This window comes from Oncorhynchus gorbuscha, linkage group LG08 (assembly GCF_021184085.1).
Source record: "Oncorhynchus gorbuscha isolate QuinsamMale2020 ecotype Even-year linkage group LG08, OgorEven_v1.0, whole genome shotgun sequence".
Classification (NCBI taxonomy): domain Eukaryota; kingdom Metazoa; phylum Chordata; class Actinopteri; order Salmoniformes; family Salmonidae; genus Oncorhynchus; species Oncorhynchus gorbuscha.
The window spans coordinates 10,029,901-10,056,772 of NC_060180.1; the positions used below are offsets into that span (position 1 = coordinate 10,029,901).

The window sequence follows — 26,872 nt, forward strand, 5'->3', positions numbered from 1 at the left end:
TCTCTACTGATCAAGTGGATTAATAGTTTCCTTGTGAACCTTACTCAACAAGTGAAGTTTAACTCCGCCATCTTTACATCTAGAACGGTGAATACAGGAGCCTCTCAAGGTTGCGTGCTTTCACCAATACTGTACACGCCGTACACAGACGATTGTCAAGCCTCTGACGCAGCCCACAAGTTGTTTAAATATGCCGATGACACCGCTGTCGTGGGTTTCCTCCACCCAGGCCAAGCCTCTCTTCAAGGTTTTGACAGAGAAACTGCAAAATTTGTCCAGTTGTGTGCAGATTACTTTCTTGAAATAAACAAAAGAGATTTCAGAAGAAATAAGCCCCAACGCAGATCAGTGGGGAAACAGTCGATAGAGGGACCACATAGAAATACCTGGGATTCCAAATAGACAATAACTCAAATTCAATGACTGTGCCTTTTGCAAAGATAAAGAAATTGTAACAGAGTGTGTGTTTTTTAACGCAAAATTAACCATTTTAATGTCGACCGCCATATCTATCAAATGTTCTATAAATCTGTCCTGCAGAGTGTGCTGTCCTTTGGTCTGATATGTGTGTTGAGGAAACCAGACCAAGACATGCTTCAGCGGGAAGGATCATTTGGTATAGAATCAGCCACCAACCTGGACACAAAACTCATCCTAGCAAAACTCAGTCACAGCAGCAGCTGGACAAGGGGAAAGAGACTTCTTCAATAGAAAATCAAAACAGACAGATATATGGGGACTCTTTCATTGCAACAGTCCCTCCAGTATACAGCATATTGCACTTTCACTTTAAATGTGTAACTATAGCACTTTGAATGGTAGTGTGTAGTGTAGTTTTCATGTTTTATGTATGTCTTTTTAAGCACATGACCAAGTTGATCTGAATCTGTATCTGAATGATACCTAGTATTGTGGCCATAGGGCTTGTTTTCCCAATACTTCCTGTTTTATTTATGAGGGCTCTTCTAATTGAACAGTCTGTCTGAATTAGACCTCTTTTTAGCCCACCCCTTTCTCCTCCATCCATCTCTCCCTCCCTCCATCTCTCCCTCCCCCATCTCTCTCCTCCCTCATCTCTCCTCCCTCCATCTCTCCCTCCCCCATTTCTCTTCCCCTATCTCTCTCCTCCCTCCATCTCTCCTCCCTCCATCTCACCCTCCCCATCTCTCTTCCCCTATCTCTCTCCTCCCTCCATCTCTCCTCCCTCCATCTCACCCTCCCCCATCTCTCTTCCCCCTATCTCTCTCCTCCCTCCATCTCTCTCCATCCCTCCATCTCTCCTCCCTCCATCTCACCCTCCCCATCTCTCTTCCCCTATCTCTCTCCTCCCTCCATCTCTCCTCCCTCCATCTCACCCTCCCCCATCTCTCTTCCCCATCTCTCTCCTCCCTCCATCTCTCCTCCCTCCATCTCTCCTCCCTCCAGCTCACCCTCCCCCATCTCTCTTCCCCTATCTCTCTCCTCCCTCCATCTCTCCTCCCTCCAGCTCACCCTCCCCCATCTCTCTTCCCCTATCTCTCTCCTCCCTCCATCTCTCCTCCCTCCATCTCACCCTCCCCATCTCTCTTCCCCTATCTCTCTCCTCCCTCCATCTCTCCTCCCTCCATCTCACCCTCCCCCATCTCTCTTCCCCTATCTCTCTCCTCCCTCCATCTCTCCTCCCTCCATCTCACCCTCCCCCATCTCTCTTCCCCTATATCTCTCCTCCCATCCATCTCCCCCATCTCCCATCTCTCTCTTCCCCTATCTCTCTCCCCCATCCCTCCATCTCTCCCTCCCTCCATCTCACCCTCCCCCATCTCTCTTCCCCTATCTCTCTCCTCCCTCCATCTCCCCCTCCCCCATCTCTCTTCCCCTATCTCTCTCCTCCCTCCATCTCTCCTTCTTTCACCTCTCCAGCTAGAAAACAACAAGCTGTTTGGATATCCATTATCACTCAAAGGACATTAAAAGGGAATTCATTCCAGATTGCTGTGAGATGTGGGTACAAATCTATGGTGATTAAAATGTTGTTTTCTTGTTCTTATTTCAGGCTCTTGTCTTGTTAGGGTGAGTCAGGTGATTAAATGTTACGTGACTGTTGAGTCTTTCATCATGTCCTTCCTGGTGTAGGATAAGACTGAAACAAGATGGCTTTTGGCATCTGGCTTTGGTTTGGGGGTTTATTTTTTGCCAAGTCAGAGCGAGCCAGCCAGGTGATTAAACATTGTATGAATGTTGCAGGGATCTCAGTGTCTCCCCTCTCTGTAGACTATAAGACTGAAACAAGATGCGGATTTGGAACACAAGGCCATATTCTATTGTGCATTTTTCAGACACCGTAAGACTGGAATTTATGTGTGTGTGAGTATCGGTTCATGATGCATATGTAAGTGCTTCTGCAGGCATTCAGCAAAGTAGTTTATGTGAAAGATATGTTAATGAAAGGGTGACATTATTATAGCCCAGCGACAGTTGAATATGCTCTGAGAGTAATATATTCTCCTTTGTTTTGGGAATGCATTAATTCAGCCTGCCCGATGATCAAAGCCACACAAACACACACACACACACAGCTGTCTAAGAATGGCAGTCATCTGCATTTGATGGCATTTTATATGGGGAGGAATGAGAAGATTTAACAAAGCATTTGGTATTCATCGGCTTTTGATTAAGTGGGATGGTTTGAGCCATGTCTGAATCAGAGAGGAAAGATTTAACTACCTACCTGTGAGGTCAAATGTTGACCCAGAATACATATATTTGCATGATTCTTTTCTCTGATTGGCTCGAGGGGTGCACCTTTTCGCCCTTGCCGTTTATTGCGTCTGAATGAGATGATATGTACGTGTCCACTGACAAGTGACCCACATACACTACATTAACTCTAGTGGGGGACAGGATGAGACCACACACATCTTAATGCCCAGACCACTAATCTCTCTCTCACTCTCTGTCTCTGTCTCCCTCTCTCTCTGTCTCTAAACCACACACATCTTAATGCCCAGACCACTAATCTCTCTCTCTCACTCTCTGTCTCTGTCTCCCTCTCTCTCTGTCTCTAAACCACACACATCTTAATGCCCAGACCACTAACCTGATCGTAGATCAGCAGTCTTTGTGGATGCGGGTCCTGATATCTTTTTTGTATGTCAGTTTGTAAGAGCCTCTGAGTGGCTCTGGCACTTTGTCTACATCTGACATCTGGTGTCACCCTTGAATGCAAACGTTACCTGCAGATTGATGTTTCCCGGAGGCCGACAGAGTTTAGCACCATCTCTGAGTTGAAGGACCTCTGGAACTGATTAGTCAAACAGAATAGGTGAGAGAGAGAGATTTATACTGCATTCTCTGGGGGTTTTGGGAGGTAAAGTTAGAAATGTCCCTGTGAGTTTTCTCAAACCCGTGTTTCTTGTCTGATTTGAATAATCCAACAGCAACCTATGACCTCTTCAACACTTCATTATTAGAAAACCACCGAAGCAGAAAGGAATAGTAAAACATCAGTACAGCAGAAAAGGTTTTCCGTTCAGTCCAGCAAACCTCTTAGGCTTCTATTCCTCCCATGTTTAAGTCCCTGGGAATTGACCACTTTTCTCTTGGAAGGGACAGGCGCTTCTCAAACAGAGCTTTATCTACACTGAACAAAAATATAGATGCAGCATGTAAAGTGTTGCATGAGCTGAAGTAAAATATCAAATACATTTTCCATATACACAAAAAAAAAACTTATTTCTCTCAAATGTTGTGTACAAATTTGTTTACATTCCTGTTAGTGAGCATTTCTCCTTTGCCAAGATAATCCATCCACCTGACAGTTATGGCATATCAAGAAGCCGCTCTAAAATATGCAGTTTTGTCACACAACACAATGCCACAGATGTCTCAAGTTTCGAGGGAGCCTGCAATTGGCATGCTGACTGGAGGAATGTCCACCAGATGAGTTGGCAGATCATTTAATGTTCATTTCTTTACCATAAGCAGCCTGCAATGTTGTTTTAGAGAATTTGTCAGTACGTTCAACGTTGACGAGAGGAGTAGGAAGAGATCGGATCCTGTACGTAGATGGGCCAGCCATTTACAAGCTGCCTCCTGGAATGCCTTCTCTCTTTTTCACTCACTCACTCACTCACTCACTTACTCACTCACTCACTCACTCACTCACTCACTCACTCACTCACTCACTCACTCACTCACTCACCCTCTTCTTCTTTGTCTCTGTGTGGAGTGAAAGGGAGGAGAATGAGAGATAATTTCACCTAGAAAAACCCCTTACCTCCTCAGGGAAGACAGAAACATAGGTAATGGGCAGATTTGGGAAAATGGCTCCAAGAGGTTTGCCACTTCTACAGTGTCAAGTGCCTTTATACACTAGCAGCACTACTAAGTGGTTTTCTTACTATTCTGTTTGGAGCTGCTTGATAGTGTCAAAGCTGAAGACTGCAGTGTTAGTCCACCCTCAGGCTTTTTCCAGTGGACAATGCCCCTACTTCAGATCGACAAATGGAGCTGAATGTCTCTCAAATTCTCCTCAGGTCAGGAAAAAGAGTTCAAGTCCTCTCCTGTTAGTTCATGCTCGTAAAACTGTTTCTACTATACAGCTCAGCAATCTCCCTCAAGTTCTTTCTCCTCTCTAATCTCTCTCCTGCTCTACTTCCTTGTGCTTCCTACTTTAGCTGATTGATTTGGGAACGGTGCCAAGGGGCTCTACTCTCCAGGATAACTTTATCACTTACTCATACTCTGTAATGCTACTCGTCTTGAATGTGTCATTTCAATAAAATACCTATTCATGTGGATTGAAATGAAGTGGACAAATATGTGTGGCCGTGCGGCTGCGGGGAGATGTACGGCCCTATGGCGCTAACCTCCAGGGTGATAAATCAGTCTTAATGATCCCTTTTAAACAGATGATTGTTTCAGCCTTCAGAGACACCGAAAGGGCAGGGTTTTCTCTGTCCTCCTGCTCTTCCTGCTCCTAGCAACAGACTGGGCACAGGAAGGAAGCCCTGTTAGAGACGTTCAGTACAGTCTGAACTACGCTCGAGAAAAATCTGTGCCTAGTTACATATCACTGTTTTAAGTAACTTTCTTCAATTATGCAGTGATTACAATCTTTTCATGTTTTTGGGGGGAGGGGGCGTGAGTATTTTGTGTGTTCGATGTAATTTCATGCTGGCTCATGGATTTGGCCTGTCAGTGCTTGGGGAAATGAGGAGCGTCAGGTCGATTAACCAGTCGTTTCCTGAAGGAAATGTCTCAGCTGAGCAAACGTGTGTGTTCAGCAGTCAGGATCAAAGGTCCGTGTTGCACACCAGGTCACACACACATGAGCTGTCTCCATGGAGAAAAGGTGCTTTAAGTCATGCTACATGAATCTGTCCATTTCCTTAACTCAAAAGATTATCATGAATGCAAAGTAAAAACGACACTGGGATGATTGGGGGGTGCACACAGTTGAAAATAGATAGTATTCTGTACTTTTGGCAAAGCTATGTTAGTAACACTGACATGTGGATGGATGGTGAGATGTGTTTTCTTCAGTGACATTCAGATGAGCTGCTTGTTGGAAACCCCTGGTTCTGCCAGGTTCCTCCAGGTTCCTCCAGGTTCCTTCAGGTTCCTCCAGGTTCCTCTGTTTCTCTCTGACGCTCCAAATGGAAACACATCATCATGGCCACTAATTGTTGTCTCTCAGCTCTTTTAATTGATAGCATTGTGCTACAGCAGCCGTCACGCTCTAATAAGAACCTCCTGGATGTTGCACTTTGTTCTACTAGAGTTGGCTCTTTACGGGGAACCCATTTCCTCTTGCAGAGAGCTGGGGAATGTATCATTTCCTGACGCCCCCAAACACAAAACAAACATGGGAGGCCCTACCCTGTAATTATGCTCTATGCCTCAGCAGTTCAACTTATTATCAGTGGGGCTGGTGTGTGTGTGTGTGTGTGTGTGTGTGTGTGTGTGTGTGTGTGTGTGTGTGTGTGTGTGTGTGTGTGTGTGTGTGTGTGTGTGTGTGTGTGTGTGTGTGTGTGTGTGTGTGTGTGTGTGTGTGTGTGTGTGTGTGTGTGTGTGTGTGTGTGTGTGTGTGTGTGGTAATTGGCATTTTGATAATGGTTCATTGTTTTGATGGGTCACGTTAATTAAAGACCACTTGGGTGGTAGGACATCATACACATTGTACTCCCACCACCTTTAGAGGATTGGTGTTAGCAAAGCTTTCATTCCTTTATCCCCCTTCCAGCTTTTACTCCTTAAGTGCCTCTCTCTCTCTCCCTTTCTCTTTCTTCCTTTCTCTCTCTCTGTCTTGCTCTCTCTTTCTCCCTTTCTCTCTCTCGCTCTCTCTCTCGGTCTTGCTTTCTCCCTCTCTCTCTCGGTCTTGCTCTCTCTTTCTCCCTTGGTGTTAGCAAGGCTTTCATTCCTTATTCCCCCTTCCAGCTTTTACTCTTTAAGTGCCCCTCTCTCTCCCTGCCTCTCTCTCTCCCTGTCTCTCCCTGTCTCTCCCTGTCTTTCTCTGTCTCTATCTTTATCTCTGTCTCTATCTTTATCTCTCTCTCTCTCTCTCTCTCTCTCTCTCTCTCTCTCTCTCTCTCTCTCTCTCTCTCTCTCTCTCTCTCTCTCTGTCTTGCTCTCTCTCTTGTACTTTGTCAAGGTTTTTCTATGGTTTTGATCAGTAACCATGGTCAAATAGTTAGCCTGTACTGTTGATTTAGTGCCAGATAGCACTGCATTTTTCTTTGTGCTTGTGTTTCCCAATAAGCAATGTACTTTTGTTTTGACTGTGTTGTAATTTGCTTTATTCTGATTGATTTGATGTTTTGGTCCTGAGGCTTCAGTGTGTTAGTAGTACAGGTTGGTGAACTCAGCCACAGGACCAGCTGGATGAGGGGACTCTTTTCTTTGCTCAGCTCTTGGCATTGCAGGGCTTGGTAATGATATGAGAGGGGGTCACTGGTCCCTTTCTCGCTCTCTCTCTCTCTCTCTCTCTTGGTCTTGCTCTCTTTTTCCCTTTTTCTCCCTTTTTTTCTCCCTTTTTCTCCCCCCCCCCCTCTCTCTCTCTCGCTCTCGCTCTCTTTTTTCCTTTTTCTCCCTTTTTCTCCCTTTTCTCTCTCTCTCTCTCTCTCTCTCTCTCCTCTCTCTCTCTCTCTCTCTCTCTCTCTCTCTCTCTCTCTCTCTCTCTCTCTCTCTCTCTCTCTCTCTCTCTCTCTCTCTCTCTCTCTCTCTCTCTCACACTCTCTCTTCTCTCTCTCTCTCTCTCTCTCTCTCTCTCTCTCTCTCTCTCTCTCTCTCTCTCTCTCTCTCTCTCTCTCTCTCTCTCTCTCTCTCTCTCTCTCTCTCTCTCTCTCTCTCTCTCTCTCTCTCTCTCTCTCTCACTCTCTCTCTCACTCTCTCTTTCTCTTTCTCTCTCTTTCTCACTCTCTCTCTTTCTCTCTCTCTCTTTCTCTCTCTCTCTTTCTTTCTCTTTCTCTCCATTCCCCTTTAATTTCGTTCATCTATTTTGTGAAGAAAGCCTCCTATGCATTTCATTTAAAGGCCCTGTAGAAGCGTCTCCATGTCTACTGTGATCAACTAGCATTCATGATACCAAAATATGGGAGCAGGGGAGAGGTAAGAATGCCAGAAAATAAGAGCTACAGGATAGTATATCTCAGGTAGAGCACTCAACATTGCCACCATGTCTTTAAGGAGAACGAGGTGAGTTTTCTGGAGTGAGAGAGAGTGGCAAGCCACGCTGCTGCCCTGTCCAGGCTACTCTCAGGGAGCTCTACCCACGGCACTTCAGAGTACTTTAGAGAGGCACCTGACTAAACCCTAGCACCCCTCTATCCACTTCAATCTCTTCCGATTGACATACCTTTGGTGCGTTCCAATGACTTGTCTGGGTGTAATTGGTAGTGTAGGGTGTAAGGGTGCTGTAAACCAGCCTATGTAAGAGGAGGCTGCTCTGCTATTGTCTGTCGACAGGACATTGATCTGGATGACCAGAGGTCAAGCCTTCTTCCCTGTTGCCGGTAAACAACCACATCTGTCTCCTCTCATCTCGGGTCCTCCACAGACCAGAGCAGACACCAGGAGTAAACACGGTCCAACCCTGACCCCTGTGGTCACCCGATCCCTCCCTCCCTGGTGTGGTACCGGGGTCAAACCTGCTGCTCGGTATTGTAGTTCAGTGGAGCTCCATCTGACAGCTACTGGCAGACAGCACCACAGAGACTTTATAACAAAGACATCTCAGGTGCATATAGACTTTGTTTGAATAGAGTTGCTGCCCTCAAGGTCAACTGTAGACTATGGTGTCCTAGCACCACCTCTACATCTCTCCCATCGACTCCTCTACATCTCTCCCATCGACTCCTCTTCATCTCCCCCATCGACTCCTCTACATCTCTCCCATCGACTCCTCTACATCTCTCCCATCGACTCCTCTTCATCTCTCCCATCGACTCCTCTTCATCTCTCCCATCAACTCCTCTTCATCTCTCCCATCGACTCCTCTTCATCTCTCCCATCGACTCCTCTTCATCTCTCCCATCGACTCTTATTCAGCATCATTGTTTCCTCTCTTGTTCTCCTGTAAGTCCCGTGCTTCTGTTCTGTGTTTGAGAGCTGTGCGTAGCAGCAAGGCACAGTGGAGGATGATCAAGAGTCCACATCAACGTCTCATTACGCTGTTTAATCATCTCACAGCAGGGATCAATGCACCTTAAAGCTGAAAGAAGGTGTGTGTGTGTGTGTGTGTGTGTGTGTGTGTGTGTGTGTGTGTGTGTGTGTGTGTGTGTGTGTGTGTGTGTGTGTGTGTGTGTGTGTCTGTGTCTGTGTCTGTGTGTGTCTGTGTCTGTGTCTGTGTCTGTCTGTGTGTCTGTGTCTGTGTGTACGTGTGTGTGTTTTTGTTGTGTTTGTACATCCCATTACATACTACTGGAAAAGCATATTGTGCCTTTGACAGTGTCTATGTGAGGTCAGTGATGATTAAGTTGTCCTTTGAGAGTGGGGGGATAGAAGAACACGTGCTGCAGTGTGCCAGTGTGGTATAGTAATGATCCCAGCTTTGGACTACACAGTTTATTTACACACAGCTTTGGGCTATACGGTTTATTTACACACAGCTTTGGGCTATAGAGTTTATTTACACACAGCTTTGGGCTATACGGTTTATTTACACACAGCTTTGGGCTATAGAGTTTATTTACACACAGCTTTGGGCTATATGGTTTATTTACACACAGCTTTGGGCTATACGGTTTATTTACACACAGCTTTGGGCTATACAGTTTATTTACACACAGCTTTGGGCTATACGGTTTATTTACACACAGCTTTGGGCTATATGGTTTATTTACACACATCTTTGGGCTATATGGTTTACTTACACACAGCTTTGGGCTATACGGTTTATTTACACACAGCTTTGGGCTATACGGTTGATTTACACACAGCTTTGGGCTATACAGTTTATTTACACACAGCTTTGGGCTATAGGGTTTATTTACACACAGCTTTGGGCTATACGGTTTATTTACACACAGCTTTGGGCTATACGGTTTATTTACACACAGCTTTGGGCTATACGGTTTATTTACACACAGCTTTGGGCTATACGGTTTATTTACACACAGCTTGCCTCCTTGGCAGGGACATGTTTGAGACCCTCTCCTAGGAGAAGGTGGGGCTGGTATCTTGAGCCACGCCCTAAGCTACTTGGTAGTCAGGAGGTGTGAGCTGTGAGGAGAGTATGGCTTAATGGAAAGAAATGAGTGGTCCTCTCTAGCCACACCCCCCAGGGTCAGTCCCTCAACAAGCCTAAGTGAAATGGATGTGGCGGCTAGGAGGAAAATACCTCCCCTGCACCTAGCGTCCCCTCCAACCATCCATCTCCGTTACTCGGGCTTCAGGTTGAGCTCTAGGGCTTGTCTGTCAGCCAACTCCCCCATGTGTGAGGCCCTCACCTGGGGGAGGTGGGAGCGGGTCCTCCATCCACTGGACATCCAGCCTAACTGAAATAGATGTCCAGTCAGTGACTCACCAGTGCCTGGATATGGGCTGCCTACAGACCTATCTTAGTAGCTGGTGAATGCTGCTGTCCATTTCCATACTGGATCCATGCACAGGTCTAACATTTTGCATACTGTCTGTGTGTGTATTTTAGGGGTCACAAGATCTATGTTTCATCTTTTTTTAAATGACTTTGAATTAATTACAGGGCAACAGCAAAACATAACAAGCTAAGTTTTAGCCGAACACAGGCGGGGCAATGTTCTCATAGAAACAGTGGAACCATGTGGTGTGTGGAAATCTGATGCACCCCTTTGTGATGGGATTTGGGAGTGTTTATTGATTGACATGACTGACATGCTCCTTCCTCTCTCTCTGTGCAGGGTGTGCCCAAGCCTATAGCAGTGGAGCCATGTTGGGGGAGCAGGGCCGGCGTACTGACCGTCCTCATGTGTCTGCCCAGAGTCCCTTCAGGAATACCCCCTCCTGGCCAATCTGGTAAGCACCTGTCTCCTCTCCACTCAGTGTCTGGCCTCTAGACCTTCTCCCAGATCTAACACATTCTTCAGATACCACTATTTCCCTCTACCATTCCAGATATATACTGAGTATACCAAATATAAGGAACATCTTCCGAATATTGAGTTGCACCCTTTTTGCCCTCAGAACAGCCTCAATTTGTCTGGGCATGGATTCTACGAGGTGTCCAAAGTGTTCCACAGGGATGCTGGCCCATGTTGACTCCAATGCTTCCCACAGTTGTGTATAGTTGACTGGATGTCCTTTAGGTGGTGGACCATTCTTGATACACACAGGAAACTGTGTGGAAAAACCCAGCAGCGTTACAGTTCCTGACGCAAACTGGTGTGCCTGGCACCTACTACCATACAAAGGCACTTAAATCTTTTGTCTTGCCTTTTCACTCTCTGAATGGCACACATACACTATCCATGTCTCAATTATCTAAAGGCTTAAACATCCTTCTTTAACCTGTCTCCCCCCCTTCATCTACACTGATTGAAGTGGATTAAACAAGTGACAGTAAGGGATCACAACTTTTACCTGGTCAGTCTGTCATGGAAAGAGCTGGTGTTCCTAATGTTTTGTCCACTCAGTGTAGAACAAAAGAGAAAGAGAAAAAGTTTAATTTAGAAAATACTTCCTACTATCTCTCTGTCTCTGTCTGTCAATTCAATTCAATTCAAGGGCTTTATTGGCATGGGAAACATGTGTTAACATTGCCAAAGCAAGTGAGGTAGATAATATATAAAGTGAATATATAAAGTGAAATAAATAATAAAAATTAACATTAAACATTACACATACAGTTTCAAAACAATAAAGACATTACAAATGTCATATTATATATATACAGTGTTTTAACAATGTACAAATGGTTAAAGGACACGAGATAAAATAAATAAGCATAAATATGGGTTGTATTTACAATGGTGTTTGTTCTTCACTGGTTGCCCTTTTCTTGTGGCAACAGGTCACAATAATATAATAATAATATATGCCATTTAGCAGACGCTTTTATCCAAAGCGACTTACAGTCATGTGTGCATACATTCTACGTATGGGTGGTCCCGGGAATCGAACCCACTACCCTGGCGTTACAAGCGCCATGCTCTACCAGCTGCTGTGATGGCACACTGTGGAATTTCACCCAGTAGATATGGGAGTTTAGCAAAATTGGATTTGTTTTCGAATTCTTTGTGGATCTGTGTAATCTGAGGGAAATATGTGTCTCTATGGTCATACATTGGGCAGGAGGTTAGGAAGTGCAGCTCAGTTTCCACCTCATTTTGTGGGCAGTGAGCACATAGCCTGTCTTCTCTTGAGAGCCATGTCTGCCTACGGCGGCCTTTCTCAATAGCAAGGCTATGCTCACTGAGTCTGTACATAGTCAAAGCTTTCCTTAATTTTGGGTCAGACACAGTGGTCAGGTATTCTGCCACTGTGTACTCTCTCTGTAGGGCCAAATAGCATTCTAGTTTGCTCTGTTTTTTTGTTAATTCTTTCCAATGTGTCAAGTAATTATCTTTTTGTTTTCTCATGATTTGGTTGGGTCTAATTGTGCTGCTGTCCTGAGGCTCTGTAGGGTGTGTTTGTGTTTGTGAACAGAGCCCCAGGACCAGCTTGCTTAGGGGACTCTTCTCCAGGTTCATCTCTCTGTAGGTGATGGCTTTGTTATGGAAGGTTTGAGAATCACTTCCTTTTAGGTGGTTATAAAATTTAACAGCTCTTTTCTGGATTTTGATAATTAGTGGGTATCGGCCTAATTCTGCTCTGCATGCATTATTTGGTGTTCTACGTTGTACACAGGGAATATTTTTGCAGAATTCTGCGTGCAGAGTCTCAATTTGGTGTTTGTCCCATTTTGTGAAGTCTTGGTTGGTGAGCGGACCCCAGACCTCACAACCATAAAGGGCAATGGGCTCTATGACTGATTCAAGTATTTTTAGCCAAATCCTAATTGGTATGTTGAAATTCCGTAGTGTATTTCTGTATTGTTTTAGTGATTCACCATAGTGAATCTTTGTATTTGTCTCTCTCTGTCTTTATCTCTGTCTCTCTCTGCCTCTCTGTCTCTCTCTGTCTCTCTCTCTCTCGCTCTCTCTCTTTATCTCTGTCTCTCTCTGTCTCTCTCTCTTTATCTCTGTCTCTCACTCTCTCTCTCTCTGTCTCTCTCTGTCTCTCTCTGTCTTTATCTCTGTCTCTCTCTGTCTCTCTCTCTGTCTCTCTCTCTCTCTCTCTCTGTCTCTCTCTCCCTGTCTCTCCCTGTCTCTCTCTCTCTGTCTCTCTCTATCTCTCTCCCTGCCTTCTTGCTTCAACCCTCTCTCCTCACCTCCACCTTGCCCAGACAGCTGCTGACTGAAGCATGACAGCATAGAGAGGTGAAAACTCTCCTCTCCTCCCCCAACCTCCCTTACCTATCCTCTTTCCCTGTTAGATCTCAGCCCCACCTCCTCTACAACCCAATCTCTGTCAGACTGTCTTTCTCTCCTTCAGGCAGTTACATTTGGAAACCTGTGTACCATCTTGTTTGACGGACACAGATCTACTAGCTATTCGGGGCTTTGATTTGAGAGAGAGAAGAAAACTTGTTCGACCGGGAGGAATTAGCAGGTTGTTGGATCGATTGTTCCCTCCAATAGGTTTTCCAGCAGAGCCCAGCTGACCTCCTGTTTCTCCTAAGAGGATATGTGATATTTCAGAGGTGCTGAATATGCCGCTGTGCTGTGGATAGATGAATAGGGAGATGACCATTTGAATGGCACACAGTGTCACAGAGATGAGCTAGGGACTGCTTTAGAACTTGTATCACTGACAGAACCCAGCTAAATGTCTTTCCCTCTGTCACTCTTTCCCCTTAAACATACAAGCACACATTATCTCTATCTCTCACTCACTCACTCACTCAATCACTCATTCACTCACTATCACTCACTCTAACACTCACTTACTCACTCTATCACTCACTTACTCTATCACTCACTCTCACTCAAACACTCACTCACTCACTCACTCACTCACTCACTCACTCACTCACTCACTCACTCACTCACTCACTCTATCACTCACTTACTCACTCACTCTCACTCTATCACTCACTTACTCACTCACTCTATCACTCACTCTCACTCACTCTATCACTCACTATCACTCACTCAGTATATCACTCAGTATATCTCTCACTCACTATATCTTACTATCTCTCATTCACCTCTCACTTACCCACTCTATCACTCACTATATCTTACTATCTCTCATTCACCTCTCTCACTTACTCACTCTATCACTCACTCAGTATATCACTCACTATATCTTACTATCTCTCATTCACCTCTCTCTGCCTCTCGCTTTCTTTGTTTTTCAGTTTCTCTCTTTCTTGCTTATTTTATTCCTCTCCTTTTCTCTCCTGTTTCGCCTGAAGCCCAAGTCTTTCTGAGAGAGTGCTGTCAGCTCATCATGCAGGTATAATAAACTAGCTGAAATACGAGCAGGTGTTAAAGTGACTGCAGCAGGAAGCCTGTAAAAGACGGTAGAAGTTAAGCACTTTGCAAGGCAGCGGGTTCTCATGCTGGGAAAAGCTGCTTATATTACATTTAGAGGAGCCTTAAAAGCCACCAGTACTGGGAAAATAGTAGCAGCTTATAAGTTCAGCCAGTAAGTGCAGGCTACGGTACTGGCTACTGCTGCTGGGTAAATGCACACTGTACAGTCAGTCCCTTGAGGATTTCACACAGTTTTTTGTGATAGTTGCGGCCAAAAATGCTTGATTTTGATTTTGCTGTGGTAATTCTGACATTTTGCATGTCAATTTGCGATTTTCATCAAATTTTTCAAGAAATGTGGGACGAGTGAAAAGTTTGTTGACGTTGAGCTTGATTGAACCATTTCATGCAGTCAAAGTGCATCTGTTTAGCTGGTCCCATCTGTTTAGCACATCCCATCTGTTTAGCACATCCCATCTGTTTAGCACATCCCATCTGTTTATCACATCCCATCTGTTTAGCACATCCCATCTGTTTAGCACATCCCATCTGTTTAGCACATCCCATCTGTTTAGCACATCCCATCTATTTAGCACATCCCATCTATTTAGCACATCCCATCTATTTAGCACATCCCATCTATTTAGCACATCCCATCTATTTAGCACATCCCATCTATTTAGCACATCCCATCTATTTATCACATCCCATCTATTTAGCACATCCCATCTATTTAGCACATCCCATCTATTTAGCACATCCCATCTATTTATCACATCCCATCTATTTAGCACATCCCATCTATTTATCACATCCCATCTATTTAGCACATCCCATCTATTTAGCACATCCCATCTATTTAGCACATCCCATCTATTTAGCACATCCCATCTATTTATCACATCCCATCTATTTATCACATCCCATCTATTTATCACATCCCATTTATTTAGCACATCCCATCTATTTAGCACATCCCATCTATTTATCACATCCCATCTATTTATCACATCCCATTTATTTAGCACATCCCATCTATTTAGCACATCCCATTATTTATCACATCCCATCTATTTATCACATCCCATCTATTTAGCACATCCCATCTATTTAGCACATCCCATCTATTTAGCACATCCCATCTATTTAGCTGGTCCCATCTGTTTAGCACATCCCATCTATTTATCACATCCCATCTGTTTATCACATCCCATCTGTTTATCACATCCCATCTATTTAGCACATCCCATCTATTTAGCTGGTCCCATCTGTTTAGCACATCCCATCTATTTATCACATCCCATCTATTTATCACATCCCATCTGATGTGGGCAGACTGGTCAGGGATAGATGCCTACACCAGTTAGTATGTGAGTGCATGTGGGTGTGTGTTTGTGCATAGGTGTGTTTTTCAGTTTGTGTTTGAATGTGTCAGTGTGATACATTAACTACCTTGTCATGTGCCCAGGAACCATCACTCCCCTCCTCTGAATATTCCAAAATACTAGACGCATTTAAAGGTGCAAATATAGTCAGATGTTAACCCAGTAACATCCTAACTTCAAAGACTAACGACATAGCCCCAGTCTGGTTAATGTGGAGAGGATTATTCTGTGATGTCAGAATTGTCACACTGTGTTATCACTTAGAAACATGTATAGTATGTATGATGATGCTGGACAATACAGTTTTGTGTAGATTAGTTTTTCCCTGAGTACTACGCTTTCATGTGTGTGTCGCTGGAAGGTTCTGGGAGGTATGTGAGAAAAGGGTCAGAGAAGATCAGAGAGATCGCTAGGAGTGCAAATGCACACTACACACTAGAGGGAAAGGAAGAGAATGAGTAGATAAAGTCCTCTCTGAATGAAACAGACTATTTCACCCTCTTTCCCTTGCTTTGCTTTCTCTCTCCTCTCTCTCTCTCTCTCTCTCTCTCTCTGCCTCTGTCTCTGTCTCTCTGTCTATGTCTCTCTGTCTCTCTCTGTCTTTATCTCTCTCTCTCTATCCTCTTTCTCTCTCTCTCCTCTCTCTCTCTCTCTCTGGAGAGGCCCTTCTAGGATCAGAGCTGTTCCACCATTGATCTGAGTGTGTGTGGAAGTGAAGTCACTTTAGGCGCACTCAGCCCCTTCCCAGCGCTCTCTGTGGACTCACTTCAAGAGGAATGTTTCATGAGCACAAGTTATTTTTACCTCTCTTTGTTTTCTCGTCTGCTCTCTCGTCGTTCCTTCCCCTAGTAGCGTCACCATTATCTGACCCCCTTCCTAGAAGCGGGGAAGAGGAATGTATACAATTGTTTGTGTAGTGAAAGGCATCCCCTGCATGCAGTCCTTGTTTTAATATTTAAAAGCGCCAGATTCAAACTGAGTCTCCTCTCTCTCCTTATGTGGTGGTTTAGAACTCCATAGTAATCCGCCTCTTAGAATCTTGACGCTTTTTCTGATTTTGGGAAGTGTGTGGATGTTGGGGTGCTGGAGTTTTTGTGCTGGGTAGAGCAGCCCTATCTGGTCCAGTGCTCTGACACATTGTTCTGTAATGCTGCTAACAGCAGAGCTGAGGCTCCCAGGATGGCACAGGTGGATACCGGGTTCATCTTCATAGGAAAAGGCACATACATAACACCAGGGACGAAATGTCACCTTTCAACTGTAGTTTCTGCTACAAGTAGTATATGTTTTTGTTGTATAGGTTGTTATCTGGTATAGACAATCTGCCTACATGTACACAAACATACCCACAAACACCCTCCTCTCCACAGGCCTCTCTCGAAGTCCACTTCTCTAAGCCCTTGTGTGACACTGCTTTAAAGTGCTCTGCCGAGTAGACGAGGTGCACCTCCGTCTCTCCACCAACACACACACACACACACACACACACACACACACACACACACACACACACACACACACACACACACACACACACACACACACACACACACACACACACACACACACACACACACACACACACACACACACACACACACACACACACACACACACTCCCTTCTTATTCTGCCTAAGTCAGTGTAGGGATGGCTCTAACCAAACCTAATAATTCATTCAGACTAATAGTTGAGTGGGGAGTTATTGTAGGAATGTGCTAACTTTGATTCCAACCTACTGGGACTAGCTGCTTAGTGAGGAACTTCCCCTGAATGTAGGGAAGTTGGTTTCAACTGAATAAAATGTCTGAGGAATGGTGTGTACTTCTAAAAGTCGGGCTTCTCAGACAGATTTACAGCTGGAGCTGGATTGGCACATGGATAAAATATCCGACAGACATGCTCCAATTTGCTGAAGGGACAGAGACTGACAAATAGACAAATGGATGGACATATGTCTATCAGCCATCTACCTCTGTTTCCCTGCTACCTCTCATCCTTCCATCATGTCTACCTCCTCCTCCATTGTTGTGGGCCCCTAATGGATGAGAACTAGGTCAAGACAGGGAAGGAGCCATCTGCCTGCCAGATACCAGCATGTTCTCAGGGGTTTAAACATAGTCTCAATACAAACACAGCAATCCCCTTCTCATCAACGATAATCTGCCTATTCAGGAGGAGATGTGGACCAACCATGACAGAGAGAGTAAGAGAGAAAGGAAGCGGGAGAGAGAGAGAGCAGGATGGAGGTGTGAAGGAGATTTATTGAACAAGTGCGGTCTGAGGTAAGAGTCTGTGGTGGCACCCTCAACCCCCAGTGCCTAGCGATTTGCATTTAGCTGTAGTGCCTGGAGAGACACGTCTTCCAGTCCCAGGTGGTTGATAAATCCCTTGGCGTTCCCCAAGCCAGCGGAGGGAAATGAAGAAAAAACACAATCAGAGCCCCGTTATCTCTCCTGTTCTGCTCCATCTCTCTATCTCTCTCTGCCGTGTTGCCACCAATGGTGCCCCGTTCCCCATCACAGCCTCGTGGTCCGGTGGCCTGGGCTTATCCTGAGCGCATTAAACTAACGTGCTGCTGAGTGTGTCGAGGAAAGATTAAGCACACAAAATAAAGATATGAGTTAAACATTTTTCCTTAATCCCTTTTTCTTTTGGAATGATGTCACCATTATTGGGAATGTAAGGAAATGCTAGTGTATGGTGTTCTGTTTTCAGGCAGAGTGTCTATGAACATCCAGCCTCTGGGCTCTCTGTCTCTCTCTGGCCGACAGTGCAGGCTGGGTCCTCTACAGTTTTGTTCTGAGGGGTACCAGAAACATCATCTTGTCTCCAGAGCGGATTGACCCAGAGTGGATCCTCTATGCAAACCTTTCCTTGACTTCCAGTCTAAGATAGTATGTGTCCTGAAATTTTTGGTGGTTATTTAACATGTGAAAAACAGTATGCATTACATTTCATTACTATAGGAACTGCCTTTGGGATGAAGCTAGCACATGTGGTCTACAATGTCAACCACATTTTCCACATTGTCAGGTGAAGATATCAACCAAGGACAAGGTTTCAACAAGGATTCTCACTCTCCTGTTTGATTTAATTTTCTGTGCATTTGGGGTCCCTTCCTGTTCGGAAGCACTTTGTACATTAATGGTCCAGGAACCTCACCTGACAAAACAATCCCATTTATAGGTTTCATTAGTAGGGAGCGCCCTTCACCTCCACTCATCTGTATCCTGATTTGATTATGTTGTCCAATTAATTGAATTTGAGATGGATATCTCATGTCATCCAGAAACCATTGGCTTTAAATAGTACTCTGTCATGACCAAAAAGCTATTTTGTAGTTAGCGTTCATCTTCGGTTGAGTTACCTCAACTGGCATCTAGAAAGACAACTTTTTCATGAAATGTTTTTAGTTTTTGATAAAAAAATAATATTTTAAATATATATTTAAAAAAATATATATATTTAAAGTGTATAAAGTTTGTCTTTCAAGGGTTACACATGGTAGTGGTTTCTATCCAAGAGTAGTGGTGGCTTTCAATCCCGTGGTATTCAAGGTCAGACATATTAGCTGCACTGTTACATGTAGTGATTGCTATAGAAAAGTGTCAGGTAACTGTGTTGGTAGGATCTAGTTGGGATTTGGAGTGAACTGGCTGACAGGTAATCTGGTCTGGAATGGTTCCACCAACCAGCCACGTCAGACTGTAGACTAGAGTGTCGGGCCCAGGCTCTTTTCTCTCCTCCACCCCCATCTTCATCCCCCCATCCATCCCTGTTTAAGTCGTACATCTTGTTTTATAATCAATGCTGAAGGCCTGCCTTCTGTCCGTGGCAGCGGGCAGCGAAAGACGGTGGGAAAGGGCACTGAAGCGATTTTTGCGATGAAGGGCGCACTGTGGCTGGACCAGACAGACACACACACACACACAATTTGTTTTCCCTCTGCAATAGCCCAGGAATCACTGGTGTGTGAAATGCTTAAGCATGTTGTGTCCAAATTGGTGAGCTTGTCCTTGTTTTTCTGCTTCTGTTTTTTTTGGCTGCATACAAGAAGATTTAGTCCCTGTCCTAATGAGTATACTAGTCAAGCCTACTGCTGTACAGAGGGCAAGCCATGCTGAAAATCCATATGAATTACAGCATGCCAACAGAACGCAGGAACATCTGCTGTCATTGTGTTCTCTACTTGTCTGCCTTTTGGAGAAAATAGCTGACCAATCAGATTGTTGTATTGAGAGAAATAACAGCCCAGAGGGGTGTAGAGCTATGCTTCAGTGACCTGTAGGCTGTCGTTGCATCCTGCTGAACTCTGATATGTGAGGGCTTGGACTAGAGTTGGGGAAGTGGTGCTAGGGAGTTGGGAATGGGTTTCAGCCGGGCGGGGGGCAGTGAGCTCATTACTGGTCACTGTGTTTTACCTGCCACGCTGCTGTTTACTTTGAAGCTCAACTCACCTAATTTTTCTGTCTCTCTCCCTCCTCCTTGTAGGTATTGCCATCGCCAGTGCCCTGATCGACACCTCACAGCAGAAACCTGGAGACTTCAGAGACAAGTACCATGGCCTGAAGAACCGTAAACCGCACGCAGTAACGCATCAGGGGACCTGTGTTTGAACCGCCTGACCAAAAGGGGAGCCTGAATACACCTGAAAGGACCGCGAACGCTTCTGTTTTCTGACAAGTTCTTGCTCTCTTTTTACCCGTCTCTCAACAGCACGGCGTGCTGAAGTGAACCCGATGACAACGGAAGCCCTTTATTGTGACGTTGAGTGTCCACTACGTGTGCCTCCTCACCTCCACATTCTGTAATGGAGTTTATCCAGAGTGACTTGTCTGCTCCCTGGTTGGGTCTCTGCCCAGCCCAGCTGGGGGTGTTCTGCACATCCCATTGGCTCTCAGCCAGGAAGTTTGTAGTCTGCACCTCCTCCCTGTGGATACATCTCCTTAAGAGTTTAGGAGGAGCAGGTCGCCACTTGAGGTTTGACTGACATGTGACGTGAGTCTGAAAGGACAATGCCACGGGTCTCTTGCTGGTGAGATATGTGCTCATTTTGATACAAAGACATTAGAGAGAAAAAAGCTCCCTCGTCTTTTCTGTTGTGTTTTCTTTTAATGTACGATCTGCCCAAATTCAATCCATGCTAAATAAACAGAGCAGCCTATGGGTCTAGAATAACTTGACTTGACTATATGATGGCCTCACTCTGAGTTAGTATATCCATCCTGTGCTGAAAGACGGTTCTGCACTGAGTTCCTCACAGTATGCACCAAGAGCCTTGACTTAGCCTACCAGCAGTAGAGTATGTCACGGGCCAATGAAGTAGTTGGATGCAAAGAACAGCAAAAAAAAAGAAAGAAAACTTGTATATCAGAAACGAAACCTGCCTGTGTTTATTATGTTAAGGTCATTGTCAAAGCGCAATGGCATGACATGTATTCTGGCATTCAAATGCATGACCTTTCCATGTTTCATAGCTGTGATGTTTCAACATATTTCTCATTATCCGTCAACACATATCCTTTATACATTTCAAGGTTTATTTAATTATAGATTTAGAATATAAAATACTATTTTAATTACTACTCATATTGTTTTATTTTGCCATCTTTTATTGTGAATGATTGTGTTTCCAATGAAATGATGAAGACAATACGATCATAAAAGGTACTTAGTTCTAATGTTTTCTTGTACAGTATGTTAATAATAAAAAAATAATTTTTAAAATAAAAAAAAATAATTTCACCTCAAATCCAGGTCCATTAATTTGTTTTACACACTTACTCAGCTTCAATCATGCAACTCGATTCAGCCTATAACATTCTCAGGCCCTGTTCCAAAATGCTACATTCATTTCCTTTCCTACTCTCTGGGATTACTTCAAGGAAGAGAGGAAGGAAGTATGAATTGGAAGTATTGGAAGATAACCTCAGTCAGGGTGTGGGTCCTGTGGTTCCTTCATCCCACAGTATCATATGAAGAAATCTTTTTTTGTTTCCATTTTTATATTTCTTTTACTTATTTTTGGCATTTGGACAGTTTGTGACTGTTTTCTCTGTATCACTTTGAAGTTCATTGTGTTTACACTTTTATCCGAAGCATCCCATATTCCGTCGCATTTTGTTCTGTCTTGTAAATCATTGTAAACGTAACCTAATAAATGGTTTACGCTTTTAAATGTACATAAGAAATGTATAAATGTGAGAGATCTGATGTTTTCCGTTTAGGTGAACACTACATGTAATGTATCTTACACCGATCTGTTGAAATGTGTATGAATGAAGAGCGGCTCACCTCATTATTTTCTTCATATGGGCATATTGTGTAAAGTTGCAAATAAACATTTTGATGCTTCTTCATACTGTAATTTAGAAAACGCTCCTTCGTATTTTGTTGCCTCAAGTCTCAAGCTTTATTGATTTGATGCTCAGGATGTCAATATGATTGATTTACAAGTGTAGAGTACATAAAGAAAGTGACATCGGACACCTTGATAGATTCCCCTGAATGATGTCTTGGTTTGATCGCTCAGTTGAATAACGTGTGTTGATTTTGAATGTTTCTTAAGACTAGTTATATTTCCTCAAACACTTACATTGAATGTCTAATGTTTGTGTGCTTGAATAGTCGGCGAATTGTGAAGACATTTCAATGGGCATGGGGAGTGTAGATCTCAAAGATTTGAGGTAGTGTTTAAGGTAGCAGTGCACCATCCAATGAGATACTGTCGATACATGCTGTCTTCTCCATTAGGGAGAGTTTGAAATATACTGTGTGGCCATTGTTCACACATTAGCCAGCTTTTGACATAGTTTGTTCCACTCAACAGCGCCGGTATATAAAAATGTGTTATCAGATACTCTTCTATTTCTAACAGTGAATATTAGAATATCTGGCTATGGTATGATGCTGATGGACATCTCTAACAAATGAACAATTGTAAGATAGGTACCTGGCTGCCGAGTCTGTGATAATTCTGTGGACCAGACCAAGTTGAAATAATACTACTCTTTTGTTCCCCAGATAGCCAGATGCTATTTGTGTGGTTTTTACAATAGATCAAACATGTCACAGATAGGGTTGCAAAGGGTCGGAAACTTTCCGCTAAATATCCATCATTTTTCCCAAAATCTTCAATGGGAAGTTAAGCTTGGGAATTTGGGGGATTTTGCTTAAATTCATCAAAATTAGCTTATAACAGTGAATCTTTTTTGTGGGATACACATAAGGCAATTCTCGGTCTTGTGGCATATTTAGGTTAAACTATCCCTAATTCAATGGAATTTCAACCCTCTATATGACCAGTGCATACTTCCATCACATGTGCAGTGCACTCTTCCATCACATGTACAGCTGATTCTCAAGACCTTGCACACTAATGAGATGCTATTGAGCCCACACTACACTGTCTGAGCCAAGGACTACATGCTTTCTGGTAAGTTTTGATTACAGTGCTGGTTGGGTGACTATCTTATATGACATACATTATTTGTTGTTAACTGGTATATAGTAGCCTACAGCAAAGTGTGTGTCACGTTCTGTCCATCGTTCGTATGTGTTTTCCTTGTTTTAGTGTTGGCCAGGACGTGAGCTGGGTGGGCATTCTATGTTGTGTGTCTGGTTTGTCTATTTCTATGTTTGGCCTCATATGGTTCTCAATCAGAGGCAGGTGTTAGTCATTGTCTCTGATTGGGAACCATATTTAGGTAGCCTGTTTTGTGTTGGGTTTTGTGGGTGATTGTTCCTGTCTCTGTGTTTTGCACCAGATAGGGCTGTTTTTGGTTTTCCACGTTTATTGTTTTGTAGTGTTCATGTTTATCCATTTTAATTAAACATGAGTCAATATAACCACGCTGCGTTTTGGTCCTCCTCTACTTCACCACAGGAAAACCCTGACAGAATCACCCACCAACCAAGGACCAAGCGGCGTGGTAACGGGCAACGGCAAAAGCAGCAGCAGGAGAAGGAACAGAGGCAGCAGCAACAGGAGCAGCAGCAGTGGGAGATGCTGCACTATTTGGATAAATGGACTTGGAGGGAGATCCTTGACGGAAAAGGACCCTGGGCAGAGCCATGGATGGAATTGCAGCTGTCGGCGAAGCAGAGTGCTGAGTCTGAGAGTGTGGAGGATGACAGAGTAGAAAGAAAGCTGTTTGTTTGGCATAGTATGCACGGCATACCAGTGCCAGCACCACGCATCAGGCCTACAGTGCGTCCCGCCTGTCCAGCGCTGCCGGAGCCTTCCTCCTCTCCAGCGCAGCCAGAGTCTCCCGCCTGTCCGGCACTGTCAGAGCTACCACCCCTCATGCCAGAGGCGCCAGAGGCCCTCATTCCAGAGGCACCAGTGCTCCTCAGTCCAGCGCTGCCAGAGCCTTTTTCTCCAGTCTGCCCAGCGCCGTCTGAGCTGCCTGTCTGCCCAGCGCCGTCTGAGCTGCCTGTCTGCCCAGCGCCGTCTGAGCTACCAGTCTGCCCAGCGCCGCCAGTTCCGCCAGTCTGCCCAGCGCTGCCAGTCTGCCCAGTGCCGTCTGAGCTACCCGTCTGCCCAGCGCCGCCAGTGCCGCCAGTCTGCCCAGCGGCGCCAGTGCCGCCAGTCTGCCCAGCGCCGTCTGAGCTACCAGTCTGCCCAGCACCGCCAGTCTGCCCAGTGCCGCCAGTGCCGCCAGTCTGCCCAGCGCCGCCAGTGCCGCCAGTCAGATCCGCCAGTCTGCCAGATCCGCCAGTCTGCCAGGATCCGCCAGTCTGCCAGGATCCGCCAGTCTGCCAGGATCCGCCAGTCTGCCAGGATCCGCCAGAACTGCCAGTCTGCCAGGATCCGCCAGTCTGCGCCAGTCGGCCAGGATCTGCCAGTCTGCCAGGATCAGTTAGATCCGCCAGTCAGCCAGGATCCGCCAGTCAGCCAGGATCAGTTAGATCCGCCATTCAGCCAGGATCCGCCAGAAGTGCCAGTCAGCCAGGATCTGCCCGATCTGCCAGTCTGCCAGGATCCGCCAGTCTGCCAGGATCTGCCAGGATCTGCCAGTCGGCCAGGATCTGCCAGTCGGCCAGGATCTGCCAGGATCTGCCAGTCGGCCAGGATCTGCCAGTCGGCCAGGATCTGCCAGTCGGCCAGGATCTGCCAGTCAGCCAGGATCAGTTAGATCCGCCATTCAGCCAGGATCCGCCAGAAGTGCCAGTCAGCCAGGATCTGCCAGTCTGCCAGGATCCGCCAGGATCCGCCAGAACTGCCAGTCGGCCAGGATCTGCCAGTCAGCCAGGATCAGTTAGATCCGCCATTCAGCCAGGATCCCCCAGAAGTGCCAGGATCTGCCAGTCAGCCAGGATCCGCCAGTCTGCCAGGATCAGTTAGATCCGCCATTCAGCCAGGATCCGCCAGTCTGCCAGGATCAGTTAGATCCGCCATTCAGCCAGGATCCGCCATTCAGCCAGGATCCGTCAGTCAGCCAGGATCCGTCAGTCAGCCAGGATCCGTCAGTCAGCCAGGATCCGTCAGTCAGCCAGGATCCGTCAGTCTGCCAGGATCCGTCAGTCTGCCAGGATCCGCCAGTCAGCCAGGATCTGCCAGAACTACCAGTCAGCCAGGATCCGCCAGTCTGCCAGGATCCGCCAGGATCTGCCGGGATCCGCCAGGATCTGCCAGTCGGCCAGGATCTGCCAGTCGGCCAGGATCTGCCAGTCGGCCAGGATCTGCCAGTCGGCCAGGATCAGTTAGATCCGCCGTTCAGCCAGGATCCGCCAGTCTGCCAGGATCCGCCAGATCTGCCAGGATCCGTCAGATCTGCCAGTCGGCCAGGATCTGCCAGTCGGCCAGGATCTGCCATTCAGCCAGGATCCGCCAGAAGTGCCAGGATCTGCCAGTCAGCCAGGATCCGCCAGTCTGCCAGGATTAGTTAGATCCGCCATTCAGCCAGGATCCGCCAGTCTGCCAGGATCAGCCAGGATCCGCCATTCAGCCAGGATCCGTCAGTCAGCCAGGATCCGTCAGTCAGCCAGGATCCGTCAGTCTGCCAGGATCTGCCAGTCAGCCAGGATCTGCCAGAACTACCAGTCAGCCAGGATCTGCCAGTCGGCCAGGATCTGCCAGTCGGCCAGGATCTGCCAGTCGGCCAGGATCTGCCAGTCGGCCAGGATCTGCCAGTCGGCCAGGATCTGCCAGTCGGCCAGGATCAGTTAGATCCGCCGTTCAGCCAGGATCCGCCAGTCTGCCAGGATCCACCAGTCAGCCAGGATCCGCCAGAAGTGCCAGTCGGCCAGGATCTCAGCCAGGATCCGCTAGTCAGCCAGGATCCGCCAGTCAGCCAGGATCCGCCAGTCAGCCAGGATCTGCCAGTCAGCCAGGATCTGCCGGAACCACCAGCCAGCCAGGATCTGGTAGATCCATCAACCTGCCTGAGCTTCCTCTCACTCCCGAGCTTCCTCTCGGTCCCGAGCTTCCTCTCGGTCCCGAGCTTCCTCTCGGTCCCGAGCTTCCTCTCGGTCCCGAGCTTCCCCTCGGTCCTGAGCTACCTCAGTCCAGTAGGGCCCATTGTTAGGTTTCCTAGGCCAAGGTTAGCGGCGAGGGTCGCCACTCAAGGGACATTAAGGAGGTGGACTAAGACAATTATGGAGTGGGGTCCACGTCCAGCACCAGAGCCGCCACCGCGGAGAGATGCCCACCCAGACCCTCCCCTATAGGTTTAGGTTGTGCGTTCGGAGTCCGCACCTTGGGGGGGGTTTCTGTCACGCTCTCTCCATCGTTCGTATGTGTTTTCCTTGTTTTAGTGTTGGTAAGGACGTGAGCTGGGTGGGCATTCTATGTTGTGTGTCTGGTTTGTCTATTTCTATGTTTGGCCTGATATGGTTCTCAATCAGAGGCAGGTGTTAGTCATTGTCTCTGATTGGGAACCATATTTAGGTAGCCTGTTTTGTGTTGGGTTTTGTGGGTGATTGTTCCTGTCTCTGTGTTTTGCACCAGATAGGGCTGTTTTTGGTTTTCCACGTTTATTGTTTTGTAGTGTTCATGTTTATCCGTTTTTATTAAACATGAGTCAATATAACCACGCTGCGTTTTGGTCCTCCTCTACTTCACCACAGGAAAACCCTGACAGTGTGTTTAAATCATTTCTAACTTGTTAACAATTTCTGCTAGTTCATTTTTGCTACCATGTGGGTTTTAGCTTACTGAGGAGTGTTTTCATTCATCTGTTTCCATATATGTTTCATTTTAAAACATATATCTTACAAAGGAATTGTTTAATCTAACTGCTTAACTATTTATCTGTACAGTAATGTTTTATTTATTTTACAAAATAAATTCTAGTCTTTGACAGGAAAATGCCACGGGCACTATTTGATGTGTGGAGACATTTCACTGCAGCTAATGTAGAAGGAAAAGCTGTGTACATTTGCAAATACTGTGCCAATCATATGTGAAGAATGCAACAAAGATGCAGAATTATCTGGCCAAGTTCATAAAGTTCCCTTAGAGCTCACAACAAGCAACCTCTGACAAAAGTCCCTCTACAACAATTTGAGG

General features: G+C 45.7%; 1 protein-coding gene across 1 annotated transcript in view; it reads left to right on the forward strand.

Moving 5' to 3' along the window:
• LOC124041180 (attractin-like protein 1) overlaps positions 1-21,736 on the forward strand; it is a 368,532-nt gene extending 346,796 nt beyond the window's left edge. The window contains exons 29-30 of the mRNA XM_046358453.1: positions 10,356-10,470; positions 19,852-21,736. Of these exons, the coding sequence (XP_046214409.1) occupies positions 10,356-10,470; positions 19,852-19,976 (240 nt within the window). The 3' untranslated portion in view covers positions 19,977-21,736. The remainder of the gene's footprint in view (positions 1-10,355; positions 10,471-19,851) is intronic.
• The last annotated feature ends 5,136 nt before the right edge of the window (positions 21,737-26,872 follow it).